Below are 25,071 nucleotides of genomic sequence, written 5' to 3' on the forward strand. Positions count from 1 at the left end.
ATTTTGTACATAAAAAATATTCACTGTGCATCCCATTTATACCACTCATGTTATTTTTTTTCTCTATTTTATGTAGTTCACAAATAAAAGAAATAAAAAGGTGAAGATTTCCATATCATTTATTAGTACAGAGCCATCATTATTTTTTCAGTGATGTAAATTATTAGTGCTATTAACCAACTGAAAGAAAGACTCTGTCTTACATTTCTGGTATGTTCCCTATGGCTAAAACTCATAGCAAGCATGAGAAAGGAATAAATTTTCCCTGAAGTGATAGCATGAGAAAGAAGTTATATAGGAACAGTACACAATCAACTATAATCATCGTAATAAAATTTGTTTAGCAAAATTTAGTTATCATAACCTGAGAGAATTAGGCCTGTCAACAGCCTTTTGTGAACCTACTAACAAAAATTCTGGCCCTGACACAGGAAAAATATGCCCTCATAGTAACAACAGTCCCTCTTCAATCAGTTCAGTCGCTCAGTCATGTCTGACTCTTTGCTACCCCGTGAATCACAGCACGCCAGGCCTCCCTGTCCATCACCAACTCCCAGAGTCCACCCAAACCCATGTCCATCGAGTCAATGATGCCATCCAACCATCCCATCCTCTGTTGTCCCCTTCTCCACCTGCCCTCAATCCTTCCCTGCATCAGGGTCTTTTCAAATGAGTCAGCTCTTCGCATCAGGTGGCCAAAAGTATTAGAATTTCAGCTTCAACATCAGCCCTTCCAATGAATATTCAGGACTGATCTCCTTTAGGATGGACTGGTTGGATCTCCTTGCAGTCCAAGGGACTCTTAAGAGTCTTCTCCAACACCACAGTTCAAAAGAATCAATTCTTTGGCGCTCAGCTTTCTTTATAGTCCAACTCTCACATCCACATATGACTACTGGAAAAACCATAGCCTTGACTAGGCGGACCTTTGTTGGCAAAGTAATGTTTCTGTTTTTTAATATGCTGTCTAGGTTGGTCATAACTCTCCTTCCAAGGAGTAAGCGTCTTTTAATTTCATTGCTACAGTCACAATCTGCAGTGATTTTGGAGCCCAGAAAAATAAAATCAGCTACTGTTTCCCCATCTATCTGCCAGGAAGTGATAGGAGGCATTAATTGTGAGCTGAGCCCAATCAGTTAAAAGAACCAGATGGCTTGCAGTTAATGAATGTTCATACAGGGAACAAGAGCTAAATTCACCCCCAAGGTACTGCACTTTCCCAGCAAAACCATGATTCTCTCACTTACACTACATCAGACCAAGCAGCACTGCTTTATCTGCTAGGAGCTGGAGAAACTGTTTAAAATCAAATGCCCCAACACCTTAAGAGTTATCTAAGTGTTACGAATAGGCCATGCGTTCACAGCCACAGGAGGGACATGCCTAGGTATCTGATATCAGATATATCTGTTAAGTCACCATATACAATATCGAATTGTTTAGGAAGTAGTAGCACATGGAGTCACATGAAACAAAATCAAATGCACTTAAAATGATGTGCTCACTCAAATATTAACATAAGGCATTTTAACCTATTTTTGCAAAAGTTAGATTCTTGCACAGGTGTTTCTGTAGTAACAAATTATATGAACATTATCTGAAAAGCTTGTTTTCTTGAAACAAGTTTTTAAAGCTAATAATCTGATTACTTTTCAAACACTAGCTATAACTTTTACCCTTTACCCAATGCAGTTTTCCATTAAAATTTTAAAGCATAAATTGTTACTTTTATTGTTTATTTTTTTCATAATTACTTTATTCAGGATTCTGTACTGAATTTTATACCTATTTACAGTGTTTTCACCTATTTTCATTCTTTTCCTGATTTTCAGATCATGCTGCTTTCCCCTTTAAAAATCTGTTGTTATTGTTGCTATTGTTTACAATTAATAAATTCAGTTACACTTAAGTTTTATTTTACCTTGTCAATCTTGAAAAACATTTTAAAGCCAAAATCGTTAGGTTATAAATTTCAGAGAAGTCTGATTCCTAACTTTAATTGTGCTTCATCTAGTTGTTGCCATGAGAATTAAAGATGATTTTAACTAACAGAAAATGACTAAATGATCTTATATAAAGTGCCATAAAAATATCTTTTCTATTAAGTGGTGCCTTACACTCAGTGAAGCTACTGTATTCTGTTTTAAATGTCATAAATCTCATTGACCAAATTTCATTTTCTATGTAGCATCTAGAATATACTCAAAGAAGATTTGTTGTATAAATGAGTGATGTGTCAAATGCAAAGTAAAATTTTAAAAATAAAAATACTTTAAAAACTTTCTTGGTATAATTGTTCATGTTAGTAAGTGAAAAAGCTAGACTGTTTCAGTATAATTTATCTTAATTGCAGCTATTTAATCTTTTCTAATAAACTTAGCCTTTCTTTAGTATTTTGGTGCTGTGTATCACTGATTACTATTTCATACTTCACATGCTTTTTTTTCTATTACATACAAGTTGATTTTCACTTACTTACAGTTTTTAGACTGTTTATTTCAGTTTCCAATAGGTTTAGAAATGTAAATTTTGGCTCTAGAAATCCTAGACCTTAAAAGATCTATTAACAACATTCATCTTTAGTGTTTAGAATTTCTAAGGAAGTATTTATCCATTCACAGCTTTATCTTTGTATCACATGAATTATGAAGTATCAAGATGCTTGAGCAATACATCATTCCATTTGATATAATTGCTCTTTCACAATATGCTTTATGTAAGTCTATCAAGCAACTTATATACTTTTAAAAACTTGCTTACAAAATAGAGACATGTAGAGACTATATATTTTTATTCGCTAATCACCTTTCTTGAATAGACTTCATAGTAGCCATAACTTGTTTCAATACTCCATTGTGCAGACCTTCAATTTAAAATGCTTTGTAATATGTTGCCTGTATTTTGCATTATAAATGTTGGCTACTTGTATTTGAATGAACATATCTTTCATTTATATCTATTTCATTGCCACATACTATAAATATGCCTCAAGTATGCTTTAGTTTTTCCACTTTCTGTTTGTGTATGTAACTGATTTGTCTGTTTTTACTTTTTAAAAATATTTATTTCCTGTTTTAAACGATTCTGAATAGTTCAAGAGTTTTTTCCTCTTTTCCCCTTTTTTTAATGCTGCTTTTTGAATGTCCATAATTCTGGTTTGTGACCAATCTGTTCTTTTTAAAAGGGTAGTATTAGTACGTACTTTATTAATGGCAAGTTTCCTCTCCCCTTTTTGTTAAGTATTAATGTAATGATATTGTAAATTAACTATACTTCAATAAAAAAATTAAAGAATTATCAAACTAAAAATAAATAAATAAAATCACCTAAAAAAGAATTAACATCATGTTATGATAGGTCATGTATATCTTAAATTTCTGTCTTTGTTTGACTTAGTTTTGCGGCTCCCCAAACATCTCATTATTTTTATTTCATTGTTATTATGAACTATTGTTGAATTTTGTGATTATTACTTCATATTGCTCCTCATTTGGGAACCTCACGAAATTTCTTTCTGCAGTCAACATATTAAGTTTTAGAAGCACAAAATACAATCTCTGAAACCTAATTACAGTTGACCCTTTATCAACATAGGTTTGAATCTCCTAGGCCCACTTACATAAGCATAAACAGAGTTTTTTCAGTAGTAAATACGACAGTGCCTCACAATCCACAGTCAGTTGGTCGAATCTAAGGATGTGGAACTGTGGATTCAGACATTTGTTTTTTAGTCACTCAGTCTTGTCCAACTCCTTTGTGACCCCATGGACTGTAGCACGCCAGGATTTCCCAGCCAAGAATACTGGAGTGAGTTGCCATTTCCTTTTCCAGGAGGTCTTCCTGACCCAGGGATCAAGCCCGTGTTTCCTGTTTTGGCAGGCAGATCCTTTACCACTGAGCCACAAGGGATTCAGAGGAACCTTGGATATAACAGAGGGCCACTACAGATAATATGTGGAGTTTTGGCTGTGCAGAGGGCTGGTGCCCCAATCCCTGCTTTGTTCAAGGGTCAACTGTACTAGAAAGCTAATTAACAGTCATGAGCTAACACCAGGTACTAAGGCAGAAAGCCCCAAACTGTTCATTTTCATATAAAACTAAGGCTAGAATCATTGCATACAAGGGTCTGTTAACTGAAGTCCATAGTATTTCCTTCATGTCTTTTTGTCCAGAGAAACTTAGTTCTATAATTCTAGTGTGTACTACCTGCAACTGATTTTTTTCCCCTCATACTTACCAATTAAGAAGTGATCACCTTTTAGGAATGCGAGTAATTTTTTAAAATTTCATATGCAAATGTAGTCAAGAAATATTTTTATCATTTCATGTCATTATTGTTTAGTCTCAAACTTTTATCTTTTTAGAGATATAAAGAGTTTTACACAGTTAAAATAATATGTCATTTATTGTTTTTCTTATTTCTTTCTCCAGGCCTAAAGTCCAAAAGCATTAATGATCTGGTGAAAGAAACAGTAAGAGAACAATTAAAATTTTTTCAAAATGACATAGAAGAGACCGTAGCGCAACTCTTCAAGACTGTATCAACCGTCTCCAAGGAACTTGAAAATGTCAAACAAATAATTCAACAAGTTAATGAATCTGTAATTTCAGTAGCAGTCCAGCAAAAGTCTGTTTTAATGCAAGAAAATAGGCCTACTTCAACAGATATACTGGACCTGAAAAATCACATTGTAAATATAAGACAAGAAATGACCTTTAAGTGTGAGAAGCCTGTTAAAGAACTAGAAGCAAAGCAGACTCATTTAGAAGATGCTCTAGAACAGGAGCACTCCAGGAGAATTCTGTATTATGAATCCCTGAATAAGACCCTTTCTAAAATGAAGGAAGTGCAAGAGCATCTTTTATCAACTGAACAAACATCAAATCAGAAGAGTGTTCCAGTTCCTGAATCAGTTAGCAATAACATCACTGAATATGTATCTACTCTGTATCAGAATATAAAGAAGCAAGGTTTGATGTTGTTGCAGATATCTGATGATTTGCACACCCAAGACAGCAAGATAAACAATCTTACCCTTGCTTTGGAGATGGAGAAAGAATCTGTCAGAGAGGAATGTGAAGACATGTTATCCAAGTATAGAGATAATTTTAAAGTTCAAATTAAGGACACAGAAGAGAATTTACAAGTTTTAAACCAAACATTGGTTGAGTTTCTCTTTCCAATGGACAATAAGATGGATAAAATGAATGAGCAACTAAATGATTTGACTTATGATATGGAGATCCTTCAACCCTTGCTCGAGCAGGGAGCGTCCTTGAGAGAGACAATGACTTACGAACAACCAAAAGAAGTAGTTGCTACAAAGAAAAAAGTGGAAAGTCTGACTAGTGCTGTTAACAGTCTTAATGTACTTACTAAAGAACTTACAAGAAGATACAACTTACTTAGAAATGAAGTACAGAGCCGTGGGGTTGCCTTAGACAGACGTATCAATGAACATGCCTTAGAAATGGAAGATGGTCTAAATAAGACAATAACTATCGTAAATGATGCCATTGATTTCATTCAAGACAACTATGTATTAAAAGAAACTTTAAATATACTAAAGTATAATCCTGAGATCCATCATAAATGTACCCAAAATATGGACACTATATTGACATTTATTTCTCAGTTTCAACATTTGAATGATTCTATTCAGATTTTGGTCAATGACGATCAGAGATATAACTTTGTTCTGCAAGTTGCCAAAGCCCTTGCATATATTCCTAAAGATGAAAAACTAAGGCTGTCCAACTTTCAAAAGATTTCCCAAATGTTCAATGAAACCAGTTCCCAAGTGATAAAATTCCAGCAAAATATAAGTCAGCTGGAGGAAAAAATACTCTCAGCCACAAAAATTTCCAAAAATTTTGAAACTCGGTTGCAAGGCATTGAGTCTAAAGTGACCAAGATGCTCATACCTTACTATGTTTCACTAAAAAAAGACAGTGCAGCTACAGATGAGAGCAACCAGGCTCTACAACTGCAGGTATTAAATTCCAGATTTAAAGCACTAGAAGCAAAATCCATCCATCTTTCTATTAATTTCTCTTTAATTAACAAGACTCTCATTGAAGTAGTAACAATATGTCATGATGCTTCTAGAAGTATATCAGAACTAAATGCTACCATACCCAAGAGGATAAAAGATTCCCTACCAAATATGCAGCTTCTTCAGAAAAGTCTGACAGAACATGTGGAATCAGTAATGGAAATAAAAACTCAAATTGCCCTATCTAATTTAACTTGGTATATAAATCAATCATTGTCTAGTAGCATTGCAAATATTGTCAAGTCACAGAAGCAGATAAAACCATCGCTGAAGAAACTAAATGCTCTTAAACCAACAGTGAACCTGACAACTTTCCAGATAGGCCGGGCCCAAAGAAACACAGACAACATTCTACTTCCTGGTAAGCTATTATCAAAAAATAACTTTTAATCTGTTTTCCTATTTAAGTATGTTTAGTAGATCTGTATGGTTTAGCAAGATCATAAGCTATAAAAGGCACTTAACTGAGCTTGGACAAATAGTTAAGTAATTCAAAGATCTCTGATATATTATTTGAATCTTATATCATCCTATGTAAAGCAGTTATCAATACAAAACAAATGCTTATAGTGTAAAAACTTGTTCTATATGTCTTAACTTTTTTTCTGACAGGCCCCCTATAAAATAATCAAGCTTGCCCTTGTAGAACATTTTCTTTGCATATTTAATTAAAGGAATTTATTAGACAATGAGCTCCTTGATGAATAAGACTAGATTGTGTCCTGTTCATCTTGGTGTTACCTGGCAAAACGCTTGGTGTACCATAGGAGCTCAGTGAATATCTGTTGAGTGACTGGCCCAGTGAATGTACTGTGAGCAGGAATTCAATTTGGGCTGATGATAGAAGGCCCTGAATGACAAGCTAAGTATCTTAGTCCCTTTGGGCTGCTTTAACAAAATTCCACAGGCTGGGTAGCTTATAAACAACAGAAATTTGCTTCTCAACATGGTAGAGGCTGGGGAAACTAAAATTAAGGTGCCAGCATAGTAACAATCTGGTGAGGGCCCTTTTCCTGGTTCACTTGGTTCTGATAACCACTGGCTGTATCCCCACATGGCAGAAGGGGTGAGGGAGCCTGTGAGGTCTCTTTGATAAGAACACTAATCCCATTCATGAGGGCACCACCCTCATCTCCAAAGCACCTCCAAAGTTCCCACTTCCTAATATCATCAATGGCAGGGGTTAGTATTTCAACCTATAAATTTTGGAAGACATATTCCAGGCAGGTAGACATGATTTTGTAAAGAGTGGTCTTTGGAAATTTTGAGCAGAGGGTTGGGTATGGTGAGAACTGCATCTCAGGAGCATGAAGCCAGCAGTTGTGTGTAGCATGAAATTATAGAGTACCAGTTAGGACATTATTGGCAAAATCGTAAGAACTAGATCTCAGGAAGAGGTAACTGAATCAGAGGAGATGGGTATGAATAATGTTGTAAAAGTAATCTCAGCAGAAATGAAAAGATAGTGGGGAAATTAATGGTCTAAGGAACAACAACACGTGATTCTGGTCCTAGCTGTTTCAGTACGTCTGTGTAGCCTTGAGTAAGTTCACCTGTCTGAATCTCAGATTCTTCCATTCATGTGGTAGAATTGCAATAGGTATTTTGCTGAGCTCGTTAGCATAAATATCCAGTCTCAGAACTGTATCAGTCGCAGACTGGATCACTGTAAAAAAAAAAAAATGTGAGCCATTCACAGCCTGAATGCATGGCACTTGGGAAGGGGAGAAAAGTAGAATATTCTGTGGTTTTGCACTTGGGAAATGAGAGGGTAAAAGTACCATTGACAAATACTGTAAACACCAGAGGAGAAGCATACATTTGGGAGGAAAGAGGAATTTATTGTAGTGCATATAAAGTACTTAATAGTCTCTCTGTATGAAAGAAGTATTTTATTAAGATGTTTGGCATATGAGTAACATTAAATAATCTTTTCATGATGAAAAGAATACTATTCCTAAAAGAAATGGCAGTGCACCTCTCATATGAGTCTGCTGTTGAATTATACACTCATTTGGATGAATTTTGTATTTTACTGCTTTTTAATTACAAAAGGGTAATCATTATCCTAGAATAATATGACCCTTCATGTTTTATCTCTGAATGTTCTGATAATATTAAAAATCACAGAGTAATACAAAGTTGAGATATCTCTTCACTATTTAAACTATTGTATTTATTTATGACTCCTTTCAAATTAATCTGACTCAGGAGAACTAATCTTACTCTATGGGATCACAGAACAAATTATTTAGGCTTTACATATTTCCAAGAAAAGGCGGTGTTTCAATACAAGATGTTCTTATAATAATAATTTTAGGAAAAATGAGTTGTTCTTCCTCCATATTATTTTAACCCTTGGTCTTTCCTCTATGGACACTGCAAATGAGTTTCTGTTAAGCTCCATAGGATGTGTGATCATACACCAGGTAAGCCATGTCCTTCTCCCCCTTAAATAAAAAGAATACCTGTATCTATACAGCAACTATAAATTTAAATAGCTTCAAAATTAAGAGATTCAATAGAACATACAAAACTAACAAAGCTTCGTATTCTTTCATTATAAAGAATGCATGCTAGGAGCTTATAAAAATTGCATTGAGTATTTATATACCACTATATTAATGGGCTAATAATTAACTTAGTATTGATTCTTTTTTTACTGATGCCTTGATATAATTGCTTCTGGTTTCTTTATTTACTGTAAGTAGAATTTTTATAGACCTAAAGTTAATAATTAATTAAAAGTTCTTTATTTTATCTTTGTAAAGATAACCCATTATGATGTCAGGGCAGTGGAGAGATATGGGCCTAATTTCATATCTGGGGTAGATATTCACTTTGTGCAGGAGCAGCAACATAATGTGTGGGGCCCTTTCAAGTGGATGCATAGATATGCATGTTCATTAAGCCAGCTCTGCTTCTATGGGCCATAAAACCAGTGGCCTTCATTGGACAGCTGAGCAGGTAAAGTATGTGTAAGGTAATAAAACCAGTGGATTCAGGCTAAATTCTCCTATAAGAATAAACCAATTGCAAAATATACTACTTGCTTTGATATCAGCTGTGAGGCACAGTGAAACACCACTTAAATTTGGCTGTGTTTCCTTTGACCTTTGCTATGATCTGGTAAATATAGTCCAGCCACATTATTCCCTTACCTAATGCCAGAAGGTAACTTATCATCATTTTAAAACTCTCACAATATTATTCAGATAATAACCACTATCATTTGCAGAATAAATACAATTTGTAGAAATAAAGACCATTTAAACATAGTTTTTTTAATTTAATTTTTTAATGAAGTGTAATTGATTTATATTTTTAGTTTCAGGTGTACAACACAGCAATTCAGTTAGACACACATATATTCTTCTTTGGATTCTTTTTTAGATCATACATATTTTTCTTTAGACTCTTTCCCCTTATGGTTATTATAAAATATGGAATATAGTTCCCTGTGCTATACAGTAGGTCCTTGTTGTTTATCTATTTTATATATAGTAGTGTATATATGTTCATCGCAACCTCATTTATCCCTCCTCTCTCCCCTTTTCCCCTTTGGTAACCATAAATGTTTTCTATGTCTGTGAGTCTCTTTCTGTTTAATCTTAATAACTGATAACCTCCTTTGAAGCCTAGTAACAGGAATACTATAATGAGGTAATATTGGATACTATTTAATAACACTACATGCCAGGCTCTGTTCAAACTATTCTACATATGTTCCTTCATTTAGCATTTATGAGGTAGCTATCATTATTCTTACTTTGAAGATGAGTAAACTAACCCTCTGCCTAAGGTCACGCCTTGTGAGAGAGCCTGACCCCTGGTCTGTTGGACACAGGGCTCAGCTGAACCACGGTACTCAAGTAGACTCTGAAGCGTGTTCACCTGCCTTTCTCTTCCTTCTGCTTGTGTTTGATGCATCATACCTATTTCAGAGTCTGGCCATATCTGAATATTTCTTATGACCTGAGTCATAAACTCCCAGAGAGTTTGCTTTCTTGAGAATCCAAATACTGCCACTTATTTCTGCTTCTGATCAGAGGGAAGTAAGTGGCTGTTTTTCAGTTTAGCTTTTCTATGATAATGGCCAATGGGCAGTTGTAATAGAAAGTTACCATTGGCTATTCACAAGATCTTCTTGGGGCTGATACAATAGCAGGTAAATTTCAGAGTCCTCTTCCCCTCACTTCCTTTTGAGCCATTTCCACATGCAGTTATGCTAACGATGATTCCTCCTAGGCCAATGCTGATAAACTGTTCTGGTTGAATCCCTAAATATTTGATTTGTTTCTAAACAATAGTCCAATAGACATCAAGAGGATTTTATTTCCACTTTGAGGGTTTGTTTGTACAATTGGCAGGCTTGTCCCTGCAGAAGGAGTTTGGCTGCTTGCCTTCCAAGAGAGGCTGAATCCTGTGGTAACAATGTCAGCAGCATGGCTGAGGCTGTGTCCTCTGCTCCTGAGTCCACTGGCTTTCTACTTGAACTATTTCCCCTGTATTTACCAGGTATATTTACCTCTCCTTAATAAACCTCTCATTCATCACTATCACATTTGTTAGTCTTTTTAAGAAAGATTACATTTTATAAAAGATTTGGTAGTGTATGATATACAACTTTTTAAATGATCATTGCTGTGCATATAAGCAGTTTAAAAGAGAAAAATAAGAAACTAGTGGACATTTAACTGTTTTATATCATTTTAAAATCATTTATAAATTTTGTGACACAGCATAGAGGCAGTTGTGGATGGCTAAGAAGCACTGAATCGCCTAGCAAGACTTATTTGTAATAAGTCTTTTTTTCTAAAACTTACTTTCCTCATTTATAAAATTAGAATAACATACCCACCTTACAAAGTTTATTTTAAGGATCAAAGAAATCAACTGGCACACAGTGTATTATTAACATGGTTATGACTATATGATACAATTTTCTCAGCTATATTCAATGTTTATATTTTCTTTTCTTTAATATTTTCACTTAATATTTGATAGGTAATTATACCCATGTATCAACATAATTTAAATGCTCATGGTATTCCAGTGTTCTACTTTTAATTTATAAGTCACTGTGTTTTAAACTCAACATGTTTATAAATGAGCTTATGCTTATCACATAACAATAAGTCAAAAGGAATAAGATTAAAAATGTAAAGGCTTAAATGTATAAAAACGCTTGTGCATTACAGGCACTAAAAGAGATCTGCAGAAGTTTTAATGAGTTTTTTCCACAGTATTTCGGCTCTTGATATGCTTTTCCATGTTATAAAAAATAACCATTCTCACATATGCCTCAGGATAAGTTGACTTCTATACAAAATAGTTGAATATAAGCTAATTAAATTTTGAAGGATTGCTGCTTCAATTTAGAGTTTACAGTGCATTTCATAAGGTATCCAAAATGTTTGCCGATATGCTGGAAGCACTCATGGTACTCAGAAAATAGCTACACACATAGCTAAGGTTTATTGTAGTGAAATGATACATGATATAATTGGCAAGGGAAAAGGACTCAGGCAGAATCTGGAGAAATCCATTCATAGACTTTCTTAGGTTCTCTCCCTCCTATAAGGGGGTACACTTCTGTGTGGGATCTTTTTTTTTTTTTTTCCAGACACCAAAACATGCAGTAACATGCAATTTTTCTGCCCAGAGAAGTCCACCAGATATTCAACTCCTAAGGTTTTTACTGGGGCTTGTCTTAGTCAGCTCACACTGCTATATTGCTATGACAAGTACCATAGGTAAGGTGGCTTATAATCAGTAGCACTTTACCTCTCATGGTTTTGAGATCAGGCCGGCACGGTCAGTTTCTTACAAAAACCCTCTTCTGGACTGCAAACTGCCAACTTATTTTATTCTCACATGACAGAAAGGGAAGGAAGGAGAGAGCTCTCTGGGGTCCTTTTTAAAAGGGCACTAATCCTACTCATGAAGGCTCCACCCTAAATACCTAAAATGCCTCCCACAGACCCCACCTACTAATACCATCCCTTAGGGAGTTAGAAATTCCACGTATGAGTTTGTGTGGGACACAAACTTTCAGTTCAAACAAGGTTGGTCATGTAGGTACCCTCTGCTGAGCACATACCAAAACTCTAAAAGGAAAGCAGAAGTTCAGCCTATAAAACATATAATTTGTACAATGAGTCAGGGCACTATGAAGACACTTTTTAATTAGAGAAGCCAAGTTCCCAGATATGGATCAAGGGCAAATCCTTGAAAGTCAGCATTTCTAAAGGTAGCAGTCTCAGGCCTGCTATATAAACTCTTTTCTGCTCATGATCTTAAAGATATTCTTTGTGCCAGAGTTGGTTAGCAAGCCTGTCTTCTGGGGATAGCATCGCCAGTTTGTGTCAATAAAACAAGGTTGAAGAGAATATTAAATGAAGTAGGTTTTGTTCATTGTTCCTAAGAAGAAGAAAATAATCCCCTAGCTTTCCAGAGGATTCCCCTTTGTATGGAAGAATGACAGTTGAAGAGAAGATGCTGGCAAAATTGACAATTCTTTCCTACTTCATGTCTTACAATAAAATGACCATGGAATCTAAAGGTGAACAGTCAGAACTCTATGTGCTTGACGTTCTCATCTGAGCCAAAATTTAGAACACATGCATCTGATGATAAAAAAGAAATGGAACAGGATACGAGGATTCATTTACATAGTCACTACATATGCTAAGATTAGTCTCCTAACAAGAATCACAGGAGCTATTTCTCAACAGCAAACTGTTTCTTTGACACCGAAGATTTGACACCAGATCTAATTATTAACTGGCCTGTGATTAAATACAATGAATGCATGTTTTTCCACTGGTTGCTAACAACACTGTAAGTTCAAAATTGCACCTGACACTGTAATATTATTTTATGTTGTACTCATTTGCAAACATGAGGAATAATCTGTTGGGATTATTAAATCACAAATTGTGAATGTGTTGCACAGCTGTCTGAGTGGACATGATTCTCTCATCTTGACAAAAAAATTGCAGCATAAAAAATAGTTTTGCCATGTGTTTTCTGCACATGAAATTTGAAAAACATACCCAGAAGTTTATAATTGCCAGTTTTACTATGCACAGCTTCAAAGTGGATCTGAAAAGAAATAATAAGTATTTTCTCAGTATTACTTCTCAGAAATAATAAGTATCAATATTTTCTCAGGGTCCCGTCCCAGAGTGACTAGCTGGGATGTTTAATAATAAACACTATTTGGTTTTAAATAATAGGAAATATTTTTAAAGAGAAACAATAATTATTTTATTATAAATTTTATTTGAATTATTCAAATCTGCTTGTTTTGAACATCACTTTTGGGGAAGTATAACATGGTATTTTGTTTTGTTGACATAATTAATTAATGTAAACTCAAGTCTCTTCACCTCCCAAACTAATTACCAAAAACATTTATTACACAGTGTTTGGAGAACTAAAGAAGTCAGTGAAAGAAAATTACTGAGTCTCATTTTGCCAGTCATGTAGAAATTAAAATACACATCTACCTTTTACAAAAAAAGGATATCATTTTTATAACCAACAGTCCCTCAAGAACTCTTTTCTAGACTTTATAATCTTAAACAAGTGTTAAATTTAAAAATTTTCGGGAATATTTATAATAGATTCTAGAGGTATCTGCACAAATATTAAGTGTGAATAAAACCAGGTACTTTTATAGATGCTTGAGATACATAGCATTTTTTTGAAATTTGTGTTTTTTGGAGCTTACACTCTAGCAGGGATAGAGAAAGCTAAGTAAAAATGTAAATTATATAGTCTGGTAAAAGATGATGAATGTTATGCATAAAGGAAAAAGTAGAAGTAGAGAATCAGAGTACTGTGGGATGTGCTGAGTGTGTGTAGGGAGCCAAGTGTAGTATTAGTAAATAAAATCATGGGATAGGGCTCAATTTCTGGAAAAATAGTGAACCCGGCAGGCAATGGGAATATAAAGAAAACTTTGTAATTTTGTTGTAACACAAGTTGACAGTGGAAGATGTACCTATAGAGTAATGTGGTATTTCATTGTTGTGTTTTATGTTTAAAATTTTTTTCCATGTGCTTCTGAACACCATGTTGATATAGCTGTTTTGAACATGAAAGAAGAGAGACATGTCACAGCATATACTAAGCACTAATTGAGTGTTATAGGAGTTTATTGTCATAAAAGCTATGTCTTATTAAGAACTGGATGTTTGGGCAAATCTCATGAAAGAGGTAGTTTTGAGCTGAGCATTCATTCAGTCAACCATTTATACCCTGTGTGCAGTATCATATGTTTAAATTCATTGTTAGTAACAATGAAAGATTTTTGAGCAAGAGTATAAGATAATCAATAACCTCATATATGCAGATGACACCACCCTTATGACAGAAAGTGAAAAGGAACTAAAGAGCCTCTTGATGAAATTGAAAGAAGAGAGTGAAAAAGACGGCTTAAAACTCAACATTCAAAAAATGAAGATCATGGCATCGGGTTACATCGCTTCATGACAAATAGATGGGGAAACAATGGGAACAGTGACAGATGTTGTTTTCTTGAGCTCCAAAATCACTGCAGAGACTGCAGCCATGAAATTAAGACACTTGCTCTTTAGAAGAAAAGCTATGGCCAACCTAGACATATTAAAAAGCAGACACATTACTTTGCTGACAAAGGTCCATCTACTCAAAGCTATGGTCTTTCCAGTAGTCATGTATAGATGTGTGAGTTGGACCATAAAGAAAGCTGAGTGCCCAAGAATTGATGCTTTTGAACTGTGCTGTTGGAGAAGACTCTTGAGAGTCCCTTGGACTGCAAGGAGACCCAACCAGTCCATGCTAAAGGAAATCAGCCCTGAATATTCATTGGAAGGCCTGATGCTGAAGCTCCAATACTTTCGCCACCCAATGTGAAGAACAGATGGAAAAGACCCTTTTCATTGGAAAAGACCCTAATGCTGGGAAAGATTGGAAGTAGAGGGAAAAGGGGACGACAGAGGATTAGATGGTTGGATGGCATCACCAGCTCAATTGATGTGAGTTTGAGCACGCTTCAGGAGTTGGTGATGGACAGGGAAGTCTGGAATGCTGCAGTCCATGGGGTCACAAAGAGTCGGACTGACTGATAGCATAATCATGTGTGTGCATTATTAAGATTTATTCTAAGTTCTTCCAGAGATCAGTTACAAAATTACAACTATCCTGACTTGAATAGATTAAGACCTCAAAAGGTGATAGAGAAAGGAACAAAATGAAAACTGGAATGTTACTTAAATGTGAATATATCTTTAGCAGAAAACAGCCAGTTGAAAACACAAAAACTTAGAATAAAAATAACACCAATATTTAAATAAAGCATCAATGATGAGAAGTCAGTCATTCCATTAATGGAAATAGAAAGGTTAAGAAGGAAGTGCAGACGCACATGGGAAGAGAAATTTAGTCTGTGATACATTAATTTAAAGCTCTCTATCCCTGTGTGTGTGTGTGAGCTTCTGCATGCCCAATCACTCAATCATGTCTGGTTCTTTATGACCCCATGGACTGCCCCTTGCCAGGCTCTTCTGTCCATGAAATTTTCCAGGAAAGAATACTGGAGTTGGTTGCCAAACCCTCCTCCAGGGGATCTTCCCAACCCAGGCTTGGGTTGGTAAGATCGCCTGCATTGGTAGGCGAAATTTTACCACTGAGCCACCTCTATCCCTATGGAAATGTCCAAAAGTCAATGAGTAAATGGCAGATAGATGGGGGCCAGTGGAAACAGTGGCAGACTTTATTTTTCTGGGCTCCAAAATCACTGCAGATGGTGACTGCAACCATGAAATTAAAAGACACTTACCCCTTGGAAGGAAAGTTATGACCAACCTAGACAGCATATTAAAAATCGGAGACATTACTTTGCCAACAAAGGTCTGTCTAGTCAAGGTTATGGTTTTACCAGTGGTCATGAATGGATGTGAGAGTTGGACTATAAAGAAAGCTGAGTGCCGAAAAATTGATGCTTTATAACTGTGGTGTTGCAGAAGACTCTTGAGAGTCCCTTGGACTGCAATGAGATCCAACCAGTCCATCCTAAAGGAGATCAGTCCTGGGTGTTCATCGGAGGGACTGATGTTAAAGCTGAAACTCCAATACTTTGGCCACCTGAGGCAAAGAGCTGACTCATTGGAAAAGACCCTGATGCTGGGAAAGATTGAGGGCAGGAGGAGAAGGGGACGACAGAGGATGAGATGGTTGGATGGCTTGATGGACATGGGTTTGGGTTGACTCTGGGAGTTGGTGATGGACAGGGAGGCCTGGCATCATGCGGTTCATGGGTTCTCAAAGAGTCAGACACAATTGAGCAACTGAACTGAGCTGAACTGAATGTAGGTCTGGAAGCAGAAGAGGGTTTGTAGATAAAAATAGGAAATTATTGCACTGAGGTGATAGATGAGGGCACAGAAGCAAATTAGGTAGCTAGAGAAAAAGCAGAAAATGTGGGAGAAAAAGGAGTAATCAGAAGTTGAGGGCACAGAAGTAAATTAGGTAGCTAGAGAAAAAGATAGAAACGTGGGAGAGAGAAAAAGGAGTAATCAGAACCAGGAAAGTACATGAGTCTCTGAACTCAAAGTCTTTAAGAAAAAAGAAAAGATAAAAAAAAAAAAAAAGACATAATGATGTAGAAGGAGGACCTGTGCAAACAAAATAATAGAAATAAAAATGTTGGGGAGATGTCTGTTTATTTTTACTATAATTTATATGGAGTTAAATTCACTGTTTTTTTCTTTAATTCACTATTTTTGACATGCAGTCTGTGAATTATGACAGATGTGTAGTCATGTAATCACCACAAAAGTCAAGATGGAGAACATTTCCATCACACCCTCAAATTCTCTTATGTCCCTTTTTAGTCAACTCTACCTCCAATCCCAGTCACTGTCAACAGTGATATGTTTTCTCTCCTTTACCCTTTTATCTTTTGCAGAGTATCTTTTATATTAAATCATGCAAAACATTATACAAATCCACCAGTATCTGTTCTAGATACTATGTCCACCACAACATTATAACTTTTCTTTATCTTTCATGCTGTGTAGGCTTTTGAGCCTGGCTTCTTTCACCTGGTGTATTTGAGATCCTTCGATGTTGTTGCATGTGTTCCTTTTCATCACCGAGCCGAGTAGTGGTCCATTGTATGGATGACCTACAGCTTGTTTACCCGTTTAGCAATTGAAGGATGCTTTGGCTGTTTACAGTTTGGGGTGATTATGAATAAAGCTGCTGTAAACATTCAGGTTTACACTCATACATACAGGGTTTTGTGCATATACAGTTTTCATTTCTCCTGAGTTATACAGCCGTAGCATAACTTAGTTATAAAATAAATATAGTTTTAACTTTGTCAGAACTGGTCAACCACTTGCAATTTCCATTAGAAATGTATGAGAATCCTAGTTGCTCCACAATCTTGTCAACACTTGGCATTGCCAATATTGTTTATTTTACTATTTTAATAGACATATTATTGTATTTAATTGTGATGTTATTTTGCATTTTCCTAATGACTAACATTGTTGAACATGTTTCAGTACCTTTGCCATTTTTAATATTCTTTTGATTGAAGATTATAACTCTAAAGAAAAAGGCAAAAACAGATGATGAAGTTGAGTAAAAAACGTTTCATTTTCTGGGTTGTGACTTAGGATAAATATAAATGACAAGTGTTAGAGTAAATCATCTGAAACAGGGCTAATCCATTTGGTAAAGATTGCTGATATGATTAAAAGAGCTTTAAATTATATTTGAAGTGTTGAGAAAAAAGATCCCAGAAACAAGATCAAGAACAACAGACATGAATTTAAGAAGGAGAACAAAATAAAAACTGATAATTGAAGGAAAAGTAGTAAAGATGGTTGAAAACAATGTTTCCATCCATCTCTAACTAATGAAGAGAGTATGAGTGTCTTTTCGTAACTAATGGACAGGCAATGAATCTGAAAAAGTAATATAAACAACTGGTCACATTTCTAGAAGTTGTTGGAAAGGGACATATGAAGCGTTTTTAGAGCAGTGAAAGGGTACAACTTATTTGATAGATACAATTTTGATAAATGATGAAACAGAATAGCACTGAAAATTAGCATATACATTAGTATGAGGGTGAAAACATGTTAGCATTGGCATCAGGATGAAAGGTAAAGAAAAGTTATAATGTTGTGTGGACACAGTATCTAGAGCAGATACTAGTGGATTTATATAGCACTTTCCTCTGTGTATGACAAAAGTTGCCCAGAGGCACTGAGAGGTCCTCTCACTAGTCTGTTAGAAACTCCATCCTGACCTCAGCAGGGATCAGAGTTATCAGTCCTGCACAATGTTATTATTTAAATGATGAAATAAAAGAATAAAATCCTGATGCTAATCTATAACTAAGCATTAAAAATAATTTAAATAATAAATAAAAATAAAATATTATATAAAACATGTATGGTGCTAGGTGTACTATAAACAAAAATAGAAGCAGAAGACATCAATATGAAGTGTCCCTTCATTATTTATCAAATGCCTATTGAATGAGTGCTGAATGAGCACTGAGAAAAATTAAGTGGATACAGGGGTAAATTAAACACAACCTCTCTTCTCATGGAGTTCAGACATTAAACAAGCAATTAAAATAAAGAATGATAAATATTGGCAAAGACAGAGTGCTTTGAAAATGTAAGGAATTCTTCAAGCAGTTCAAATTTAACATGAGCCTTTATAAAATATGGAAGTAGAATTAATAGAAAAGTGTAACTTGAGCACCTATCAGGGTTCAAAAAGCAAAGACCAGAACAAATTGAGACTTATGAAACATTCCAATACAGTGGTAAAGGAATTTTAGTCCTGGTTCAGATCAGGGAAATGAATATTAACAGATTAGTCATGCTATTTGCACAAGATGAGAGAATATTGAGTTGGCAGAACTTAATTGTGCTGATCTTCATCAAAGAAAATAAATGGACTGGAAGGAGTTTGAAGTTCTACCCAAGACAGAAGTTGTGGAAAGTTTGCTTGAAATAATTCCATGTCTCTAGAAAAACATGCCAACGGCATCATAGAATCAAACTGTACCTGATCTTTGAGAAAAAGTGAAGAAGAAATAGAGTGTTAGATAAAGGATGAGATCATCTACTCAATCTTCCATTGATTTGTTTATTCGTCTTTAAGAAGACAGTTTAGTACTTCTATATGTCAAGCACCGTGCTAGTCAGTAGTGACACAAAGTTTAACAAGTGGAAACCCTGAGCCCTGTCCTCACAAAAGCTCACACTCTAATTGAAAGTGGGAACAAATGAACAATTACATGATGACTCAGCAGGTAAAGAATTCACTTGCAACGCAGAAGACATAGGAGACATGAATTTGATCCGTGGGTAGGGAAGATCCCCTGGAGAAGGAAATGGCATCCCATTCCAGTATTCTTGCCTGGGAAAGCCCGTGGACAGAGGAGCCTGGTAGGCTACAATCCTGGGGTTGCAAAGAGTTGGACACGATTGAGTGACTAAGCACGCACACAGACCTGATAAATTCAACAGGAACTTCAGAGCAGCAAACAATTAAGAGAATCTATGTAAATCTATCAAAAGGGCATGTAAAAAAAAAAGACATGATGTTTTATTTAGAGTGTGATTTTTATTAATTCAAAGACAATTGCCCATTGAACACAAATATGTAATACAGGAACTTATAAAAGTATCTAACCATTTTTTAAGTATTTTAGTAATAAACCAAAAAATAATACAAATCAGATGATATACAAAAGTAGATTTATATCTGACTGTATAATGAAATAAAAATAGCTTCAATTGACAAATCAGTGCCAACCAATCTTTAGCTCTCTGTTACAAGGTTCTGTACTTAACAAGTATTCATTAAATACTTTTTTCAAAATGAGAATATAGCCAATATCTTATCATAACTTTAAATGGGCTATAGTTTATTAAAATATTGAATCATTATGCTGTACCCCTGACACTAATAACATAACACTGTAAATCAACTAGACTTCAAAAAAATTTTTTTCATTCTACTTACACAGGCATGCAGTTTGGTCACATTTTATGTGAATTTGAATTATTTAAATATGAAGCAGAATGTATTTAAAATATTTATAGGTCTCACTCTTGAGATAAATGTTAAAGCAAATAACCTTAAATTTAAAAATCATCAATGACCATGTTTTGAAATGAGTGAATTGTAAACTGTTCACACTATTTCCACAAGGTGGAGCCATAGTGGTAACTGTATCTAGTAATGTATTCTTCCAACCTTTTCTTTCCACATTATTATGTATTACGTTTATAACCATATTTATCATTTATAACCATATTTATAACTTGAGGCTTTCTAAATAACTGAAATTATTCTATATCTAATAAGTTAACTGAAACACTGTCTTTCAGCAAATTGAGTATGTTGGGGATTTATCCCACTCTTTTACTGCTGTCTAATATTCCTTGCTGAAAAAAGAGTGGCAGTAATAGTGTTAGTCTCTTAGTCGTGTCTGACTCTTTGCGACTCTATGGACTGTAGTCCGTCAGGCTCCTCTGTCCATGGGATTCTCCAGGCAAGAATACTGGAGTGGGTTGCCATCCCTTCTGCAGGGGATCTTTCCGACCCATAGATAGAAACCAGGTCTCCGGCACTGCATGCAGATTCTTACCGTCTGAGATACAGGGAAGCTCTGCTGAAAAGATACTCTAATTCATTTAATAAGTCCCTTCATCAGTGGTTGTTTAGGGGTCCTACTATTTTTCACTAGTGCAAATGATATCACGAAGAAATTTCTTGAACATTATCTTTGTGCAAGTGTGTCTGGAATATATGTTCTGCTGGGAGAAATTTCTGGCTCAAAGCAAATGAACATTTTTAATTCTGTCAAATTGTCCTATTCAAAGTTTCCAACAATATAAGGTCAAACCAACATTATACGAGAATGTTCATTTTCTGCATGACTGTTTTGTTTTTAAATGCTGCCACCTGATATAAAATGTTGTTGATGGTAATTTGTTACTCCTTAATTAGTAATGAGGTTGAATAAGTTTTGAACTGTAGTTGTTCACTGACTTCCCAGCTCATATTCCTTGCCCATTTGCCACTATTTTTACAGAGTTACACTCTTTTTTGTGGGGATTAGTCAGAACTTTTTATTTGTTATAGATATTAATCATTAGAGTGTTATTAGATTGTTGTATCTGTTAAAAAATACTTTCTTAGCACTTTGAAATTTGATAATGTGCAGCTTTCATTGCCAATGAATTGTGGGTCTAGGTGGTCAAACATCAGGATTTTTCTCTTATGGCTTCTGGGGTTTATTTTGTGTTGAAAAAGCTTCCCAAAATTTTAAAGCTCAGCAAAGATATTCTATTTGATTATAATGCAATCATTTTTTCACATTTAGTATTTTTATGCACATGGAATTTATATTTTTATGAATATACTGTTAGCTTAGCACCATTTATTGAACAGACTTTGTTTTCCTTCTGTGATTTGAAATATTACCCTCGACATGCACTGGTTTCATTTGTATGTGATTGTGTGTCCAGATAGCCTATCAGTTCTACAGTTGACAAAAATCTTAATATTTAACACAAATAAATGCAGTGGATCACAGAATTATTCTCACTTCCGAGAAGCAGGAAAGAGCTTCAGAAGAAGCAGTGCAGAAAGTTCAGAGATTTCGTGAAATCCCATGACTGCATTGGTGGGTGATCTGGGCCTGGGAATGCATTTTTCCTATTTCTGACTCAGTGTTTTTCCCATTTCGCTGCAAACTATAATTTGAGATCAACAGAAAAACAGGTCACTTTTACCCTCTTTTATCTTGATTCTTTTTCAGTAACAGAGGAGTATTCATACTGTAGTAGATCCCCATGCCATAATGGGGGTACATGTATAAATGCAAGAACTAGCTTTATCTGTGCTTGCCGACATCCTTTCATTGGTGACAACTGTACTGTCAAAGTGGCAGGAGAAGATGCTTTAGCTCCAGGTAAGAAAGTACATGTGTCCTTGGATTTGCTCAATGTCATAAACACAAATATTTTTTGAAATGTTTACAAACGCATGTTTAGACCTGCTTAATCTGGACTCACTTGAGGATTAATTCCTTTTACTTCTGAAATTTACTGAATAACGTACATGGTTTTGTCAGGTAAACTAATTCATATACACTATATGAAATTTTCAATGTTGGTTTAATAGAAGCAGTTTATTAAAAATCCCCCAATTTGTTTTTTCTAGTGCATCTTAAAAGAAAATATAGATTGCATAAGAAAATATAGGTTATGTTCTTAAAATAAAATATATATTATATATATGCCATATAATATATATGTATACATAGTATATATATATATATACACATATACATATCTATATAAACTTTTTCTCCTCGAATAAGAATACATCTTTGATTCATATCAAATCTGATCCCATAAATAAAGCTTTAATAAGTGTATAGCAGTATGTCTTCTATGAAGGTCATAGTACCACTCTGACTGGCTGAGGGCTGTTAGACTATGCTAAAATGTAGTGAGTAGAGCAAGATGCCTTTTTGTCCATTTACTTTCATAAGTATTGGTTGTTACAGATATACTTCCAGAGTGTATCATTTTTTATTTGCACACAAGAAAATGTGTTCAGGGCTTAATATATATTCTCTTTAAAATGATGGCAAAAATTGTTTCAAACCAGGCTTTTCCTAATAATATGCTGCATAATAAAGTGAATTTTTTAGTCTGCTTTTAAATCTCAGCCTTTGTAAGTACATTTGGTATTAATTACATAGAAGATTGCTTTTGTCTGCCTCTCTATAGTGCATATGATTTCACTGGGTTTCCGTGTTAGTCTCCAGAAACTGACAACGTGCAGGAAAAATTGTTTCTACATCATGTCAGCTTTAATTCATGCAAGAGGCTTTAAAACATTCTGGCATACCATAATAATCAAAAAATGCTTTGAATTCCTTCATCTCTGGAGAGATCAAAGCCACACACAAATTAATCTTTGAGGCGTTTTTGTGAGTGATGTATTGACTGTTACTGTCACTCTACCCTGATCTAAATGGAGAAACTGAGTCTCAGAGAGACTAAGCAATTTGGGTAGTTCAGGCGAGAAAAGAGGCAGGCATCCAGACACACATGCCCTTGTTAAGTCCAATGAATGATGTTTTACTAACAATTTTTTTTTTTTGTCCGAACTGGCATTTTATTAACCCTTTTTATAACTGAGATAAAGAATAAAGATATAACAAAACAAGATCAAAACATGAAAATCAACTCTTTCCATTTTCTTTCCACTAACAGATTTTTCAAAAGGAACTTACAGATATGCACCGATGGTGGCATTTTTTGCATCTCATACTTACGGAATGACTACACCTGGTCCTATCTTATTTAATAACTTGGATGTCAACTATGGAGCCTCATATACTCCAAGAACTGGAAAATTCAGAATCCCCTATCTTGGGGTGTATGTTTTTAAGTATACCATTGAGTCAGTTAGTGCTCATATCTCTGGATTTTTAGTGGTTGATGGAGTAGACAAGCTTGCATTTGAGTCTGAAAATGGTAACCGTGAAGTACACTGTGATAGAGTTCTGACTGGGGATGCCTTATTAGAATTAAATTATGGGCAGGAAGTGTGGTTGCGCCTTGTAAAAGGAACAATTCCAGCCAAATTTCCCCCTGCCACTACATTTAGTGGTTACTTATTATACCGTACATAAATTAGCATGAAAGACAGACTGTCACCTTTACTGAGAAGCAGCCAGTGTTTTTATTTATCTTTGCATGCACATCTACTCTATTTTTGGTTTTTCAACATGAATGAAAATGAACCTTTTTATAAAATCTGAGTAAGGCTCTAAGTTTGTTTATTTCACAAAAATTATTTAAATATCTTTTAAACAACCTGTATATGAAAGAATTTTTGCTTCTAAACAGATTTAGTAGCATAGAAAACAAAATTAGCTTTTTAGCATAACCATTCCTATTTTTGTTTTTTCATGTTAAGGCATTGCAATATAAAGGAATATTATAAAATGACAATCAGTCACTATTGTCAGTCACAGTAATCTTTTCAACAGAACATTTAACTTTTGTGATTCCCTGTGTACATAAATATATAACATATGTTTCTCAAATTCACAAGGTCCAAGTACTGAAAGACCAAGAAGTTGTCCTTTAACTTTGATTTTCAGTCTTTTCTGTTGTTTTAAAATTTTACATATTGGAATTTTCCCTTGTAATGAAAATTTTTAAACTTGAATTAGAAATTTGAAATATGCTTTACTATTGTTTCCTTCCTAAACTATATTCAATATCCTGTGAAAAGCCATAATGGAGAAGAATATGAAAAAGAATATATATGTGTGTAACTGAATCAATTGCTATACACCACAAACTAACACAACATTGTAAGCCAACTATACATCAATAAAATTTTTTTAAAAGATTATTTTTTCCTTCCTATAATTAGAGAATAAAGAAATAGTTAACACATGAACATTTACACCCAAGTCTAAAGACACAGAAGTGGGTATTTTATCTTTCTTCCATCATACAATAACTGTGTGTGTGTGCTGTCACGTTCAACTCTTTGTGACTTCACGGACTGCAGCCCAGCAGGCTCCTCTATCCATGGGGTTTCCCAGGCAAGAATACTGGAGCAGGGTTGCCACCTCCTTCTCCAACGGATGTTTCTCACCCAGGGATCAAACCAGGTCTCCTGAACTAGCAGGCAGATTCTTTACCACTGAGCCACCAAGGAAGCCCATACAATATATACAGGGGGAAAAAAAACACCTTTCTCTAATGAGTGGCAACACATGGCAGACTTGATTGTATTTTTATAACAGGTGCATATATTTCATGGTGATACTATAACTTATGGATTTATGGTGTGCTTCTTGTGCCCTGGTTCTCGTCTATGCAACAAATATGTAACATCTCATTGATTCCTTACAAAATTTTTAAAAGGTGGGTATTAACCAAGTTTC

The 25,071-nt window shown here is 35.0% G+C and overlaps 1 protein-coding gene across 2 annotated transcripts in view; it reads left to right on the plus strand.

The window, feature by feature from the left end:
- The window catches only part of MMRN1 (multimerin 1), an 81,604-nt gene extending 57,077 nt beyond the window's left edge, over nt 1-24,527 (plus strand). For both annotated transcript variants that reach the window (XM_043438659.1, XM_043438660.1), the window contains exons 6-8: nt 4,432-6,417; nt 21,910-22,062; nt 23,378-24,527. In XM_043438659.1, the coding sequence (XP_043294594.1) occupies nt 4,432-6,417; nt 21,910-22,062; nt 23,378-23,799 (2,561 nt within the window). In that variant the 3' untranslated portion in view covers nt 23,800-24,527. The remainder of the gene's footprint in view (nt 1-4,431; nt 6,418-21,909; nt 22,063-23,377) is intronic.
- The last annotated feature ends 544 nt before the right edge of the window (nt 24,528-25,071 follow it).

This window comes from Cervus canadensis, chromosome 19 (assembly GCF_019320065.1).
Source record: "Cervus canadensis isolate Bull #8, Minnesota chromosome 19, ASM1932006v1, whole genome shotgun sequence".
NCBI classification, from domain to species: domain Eukaryota; kingdom Metazoa; phylum Chordata; class Mammalia; order Artiodactyla; family Cervidae; genus Cervus; species Cervus canadensis.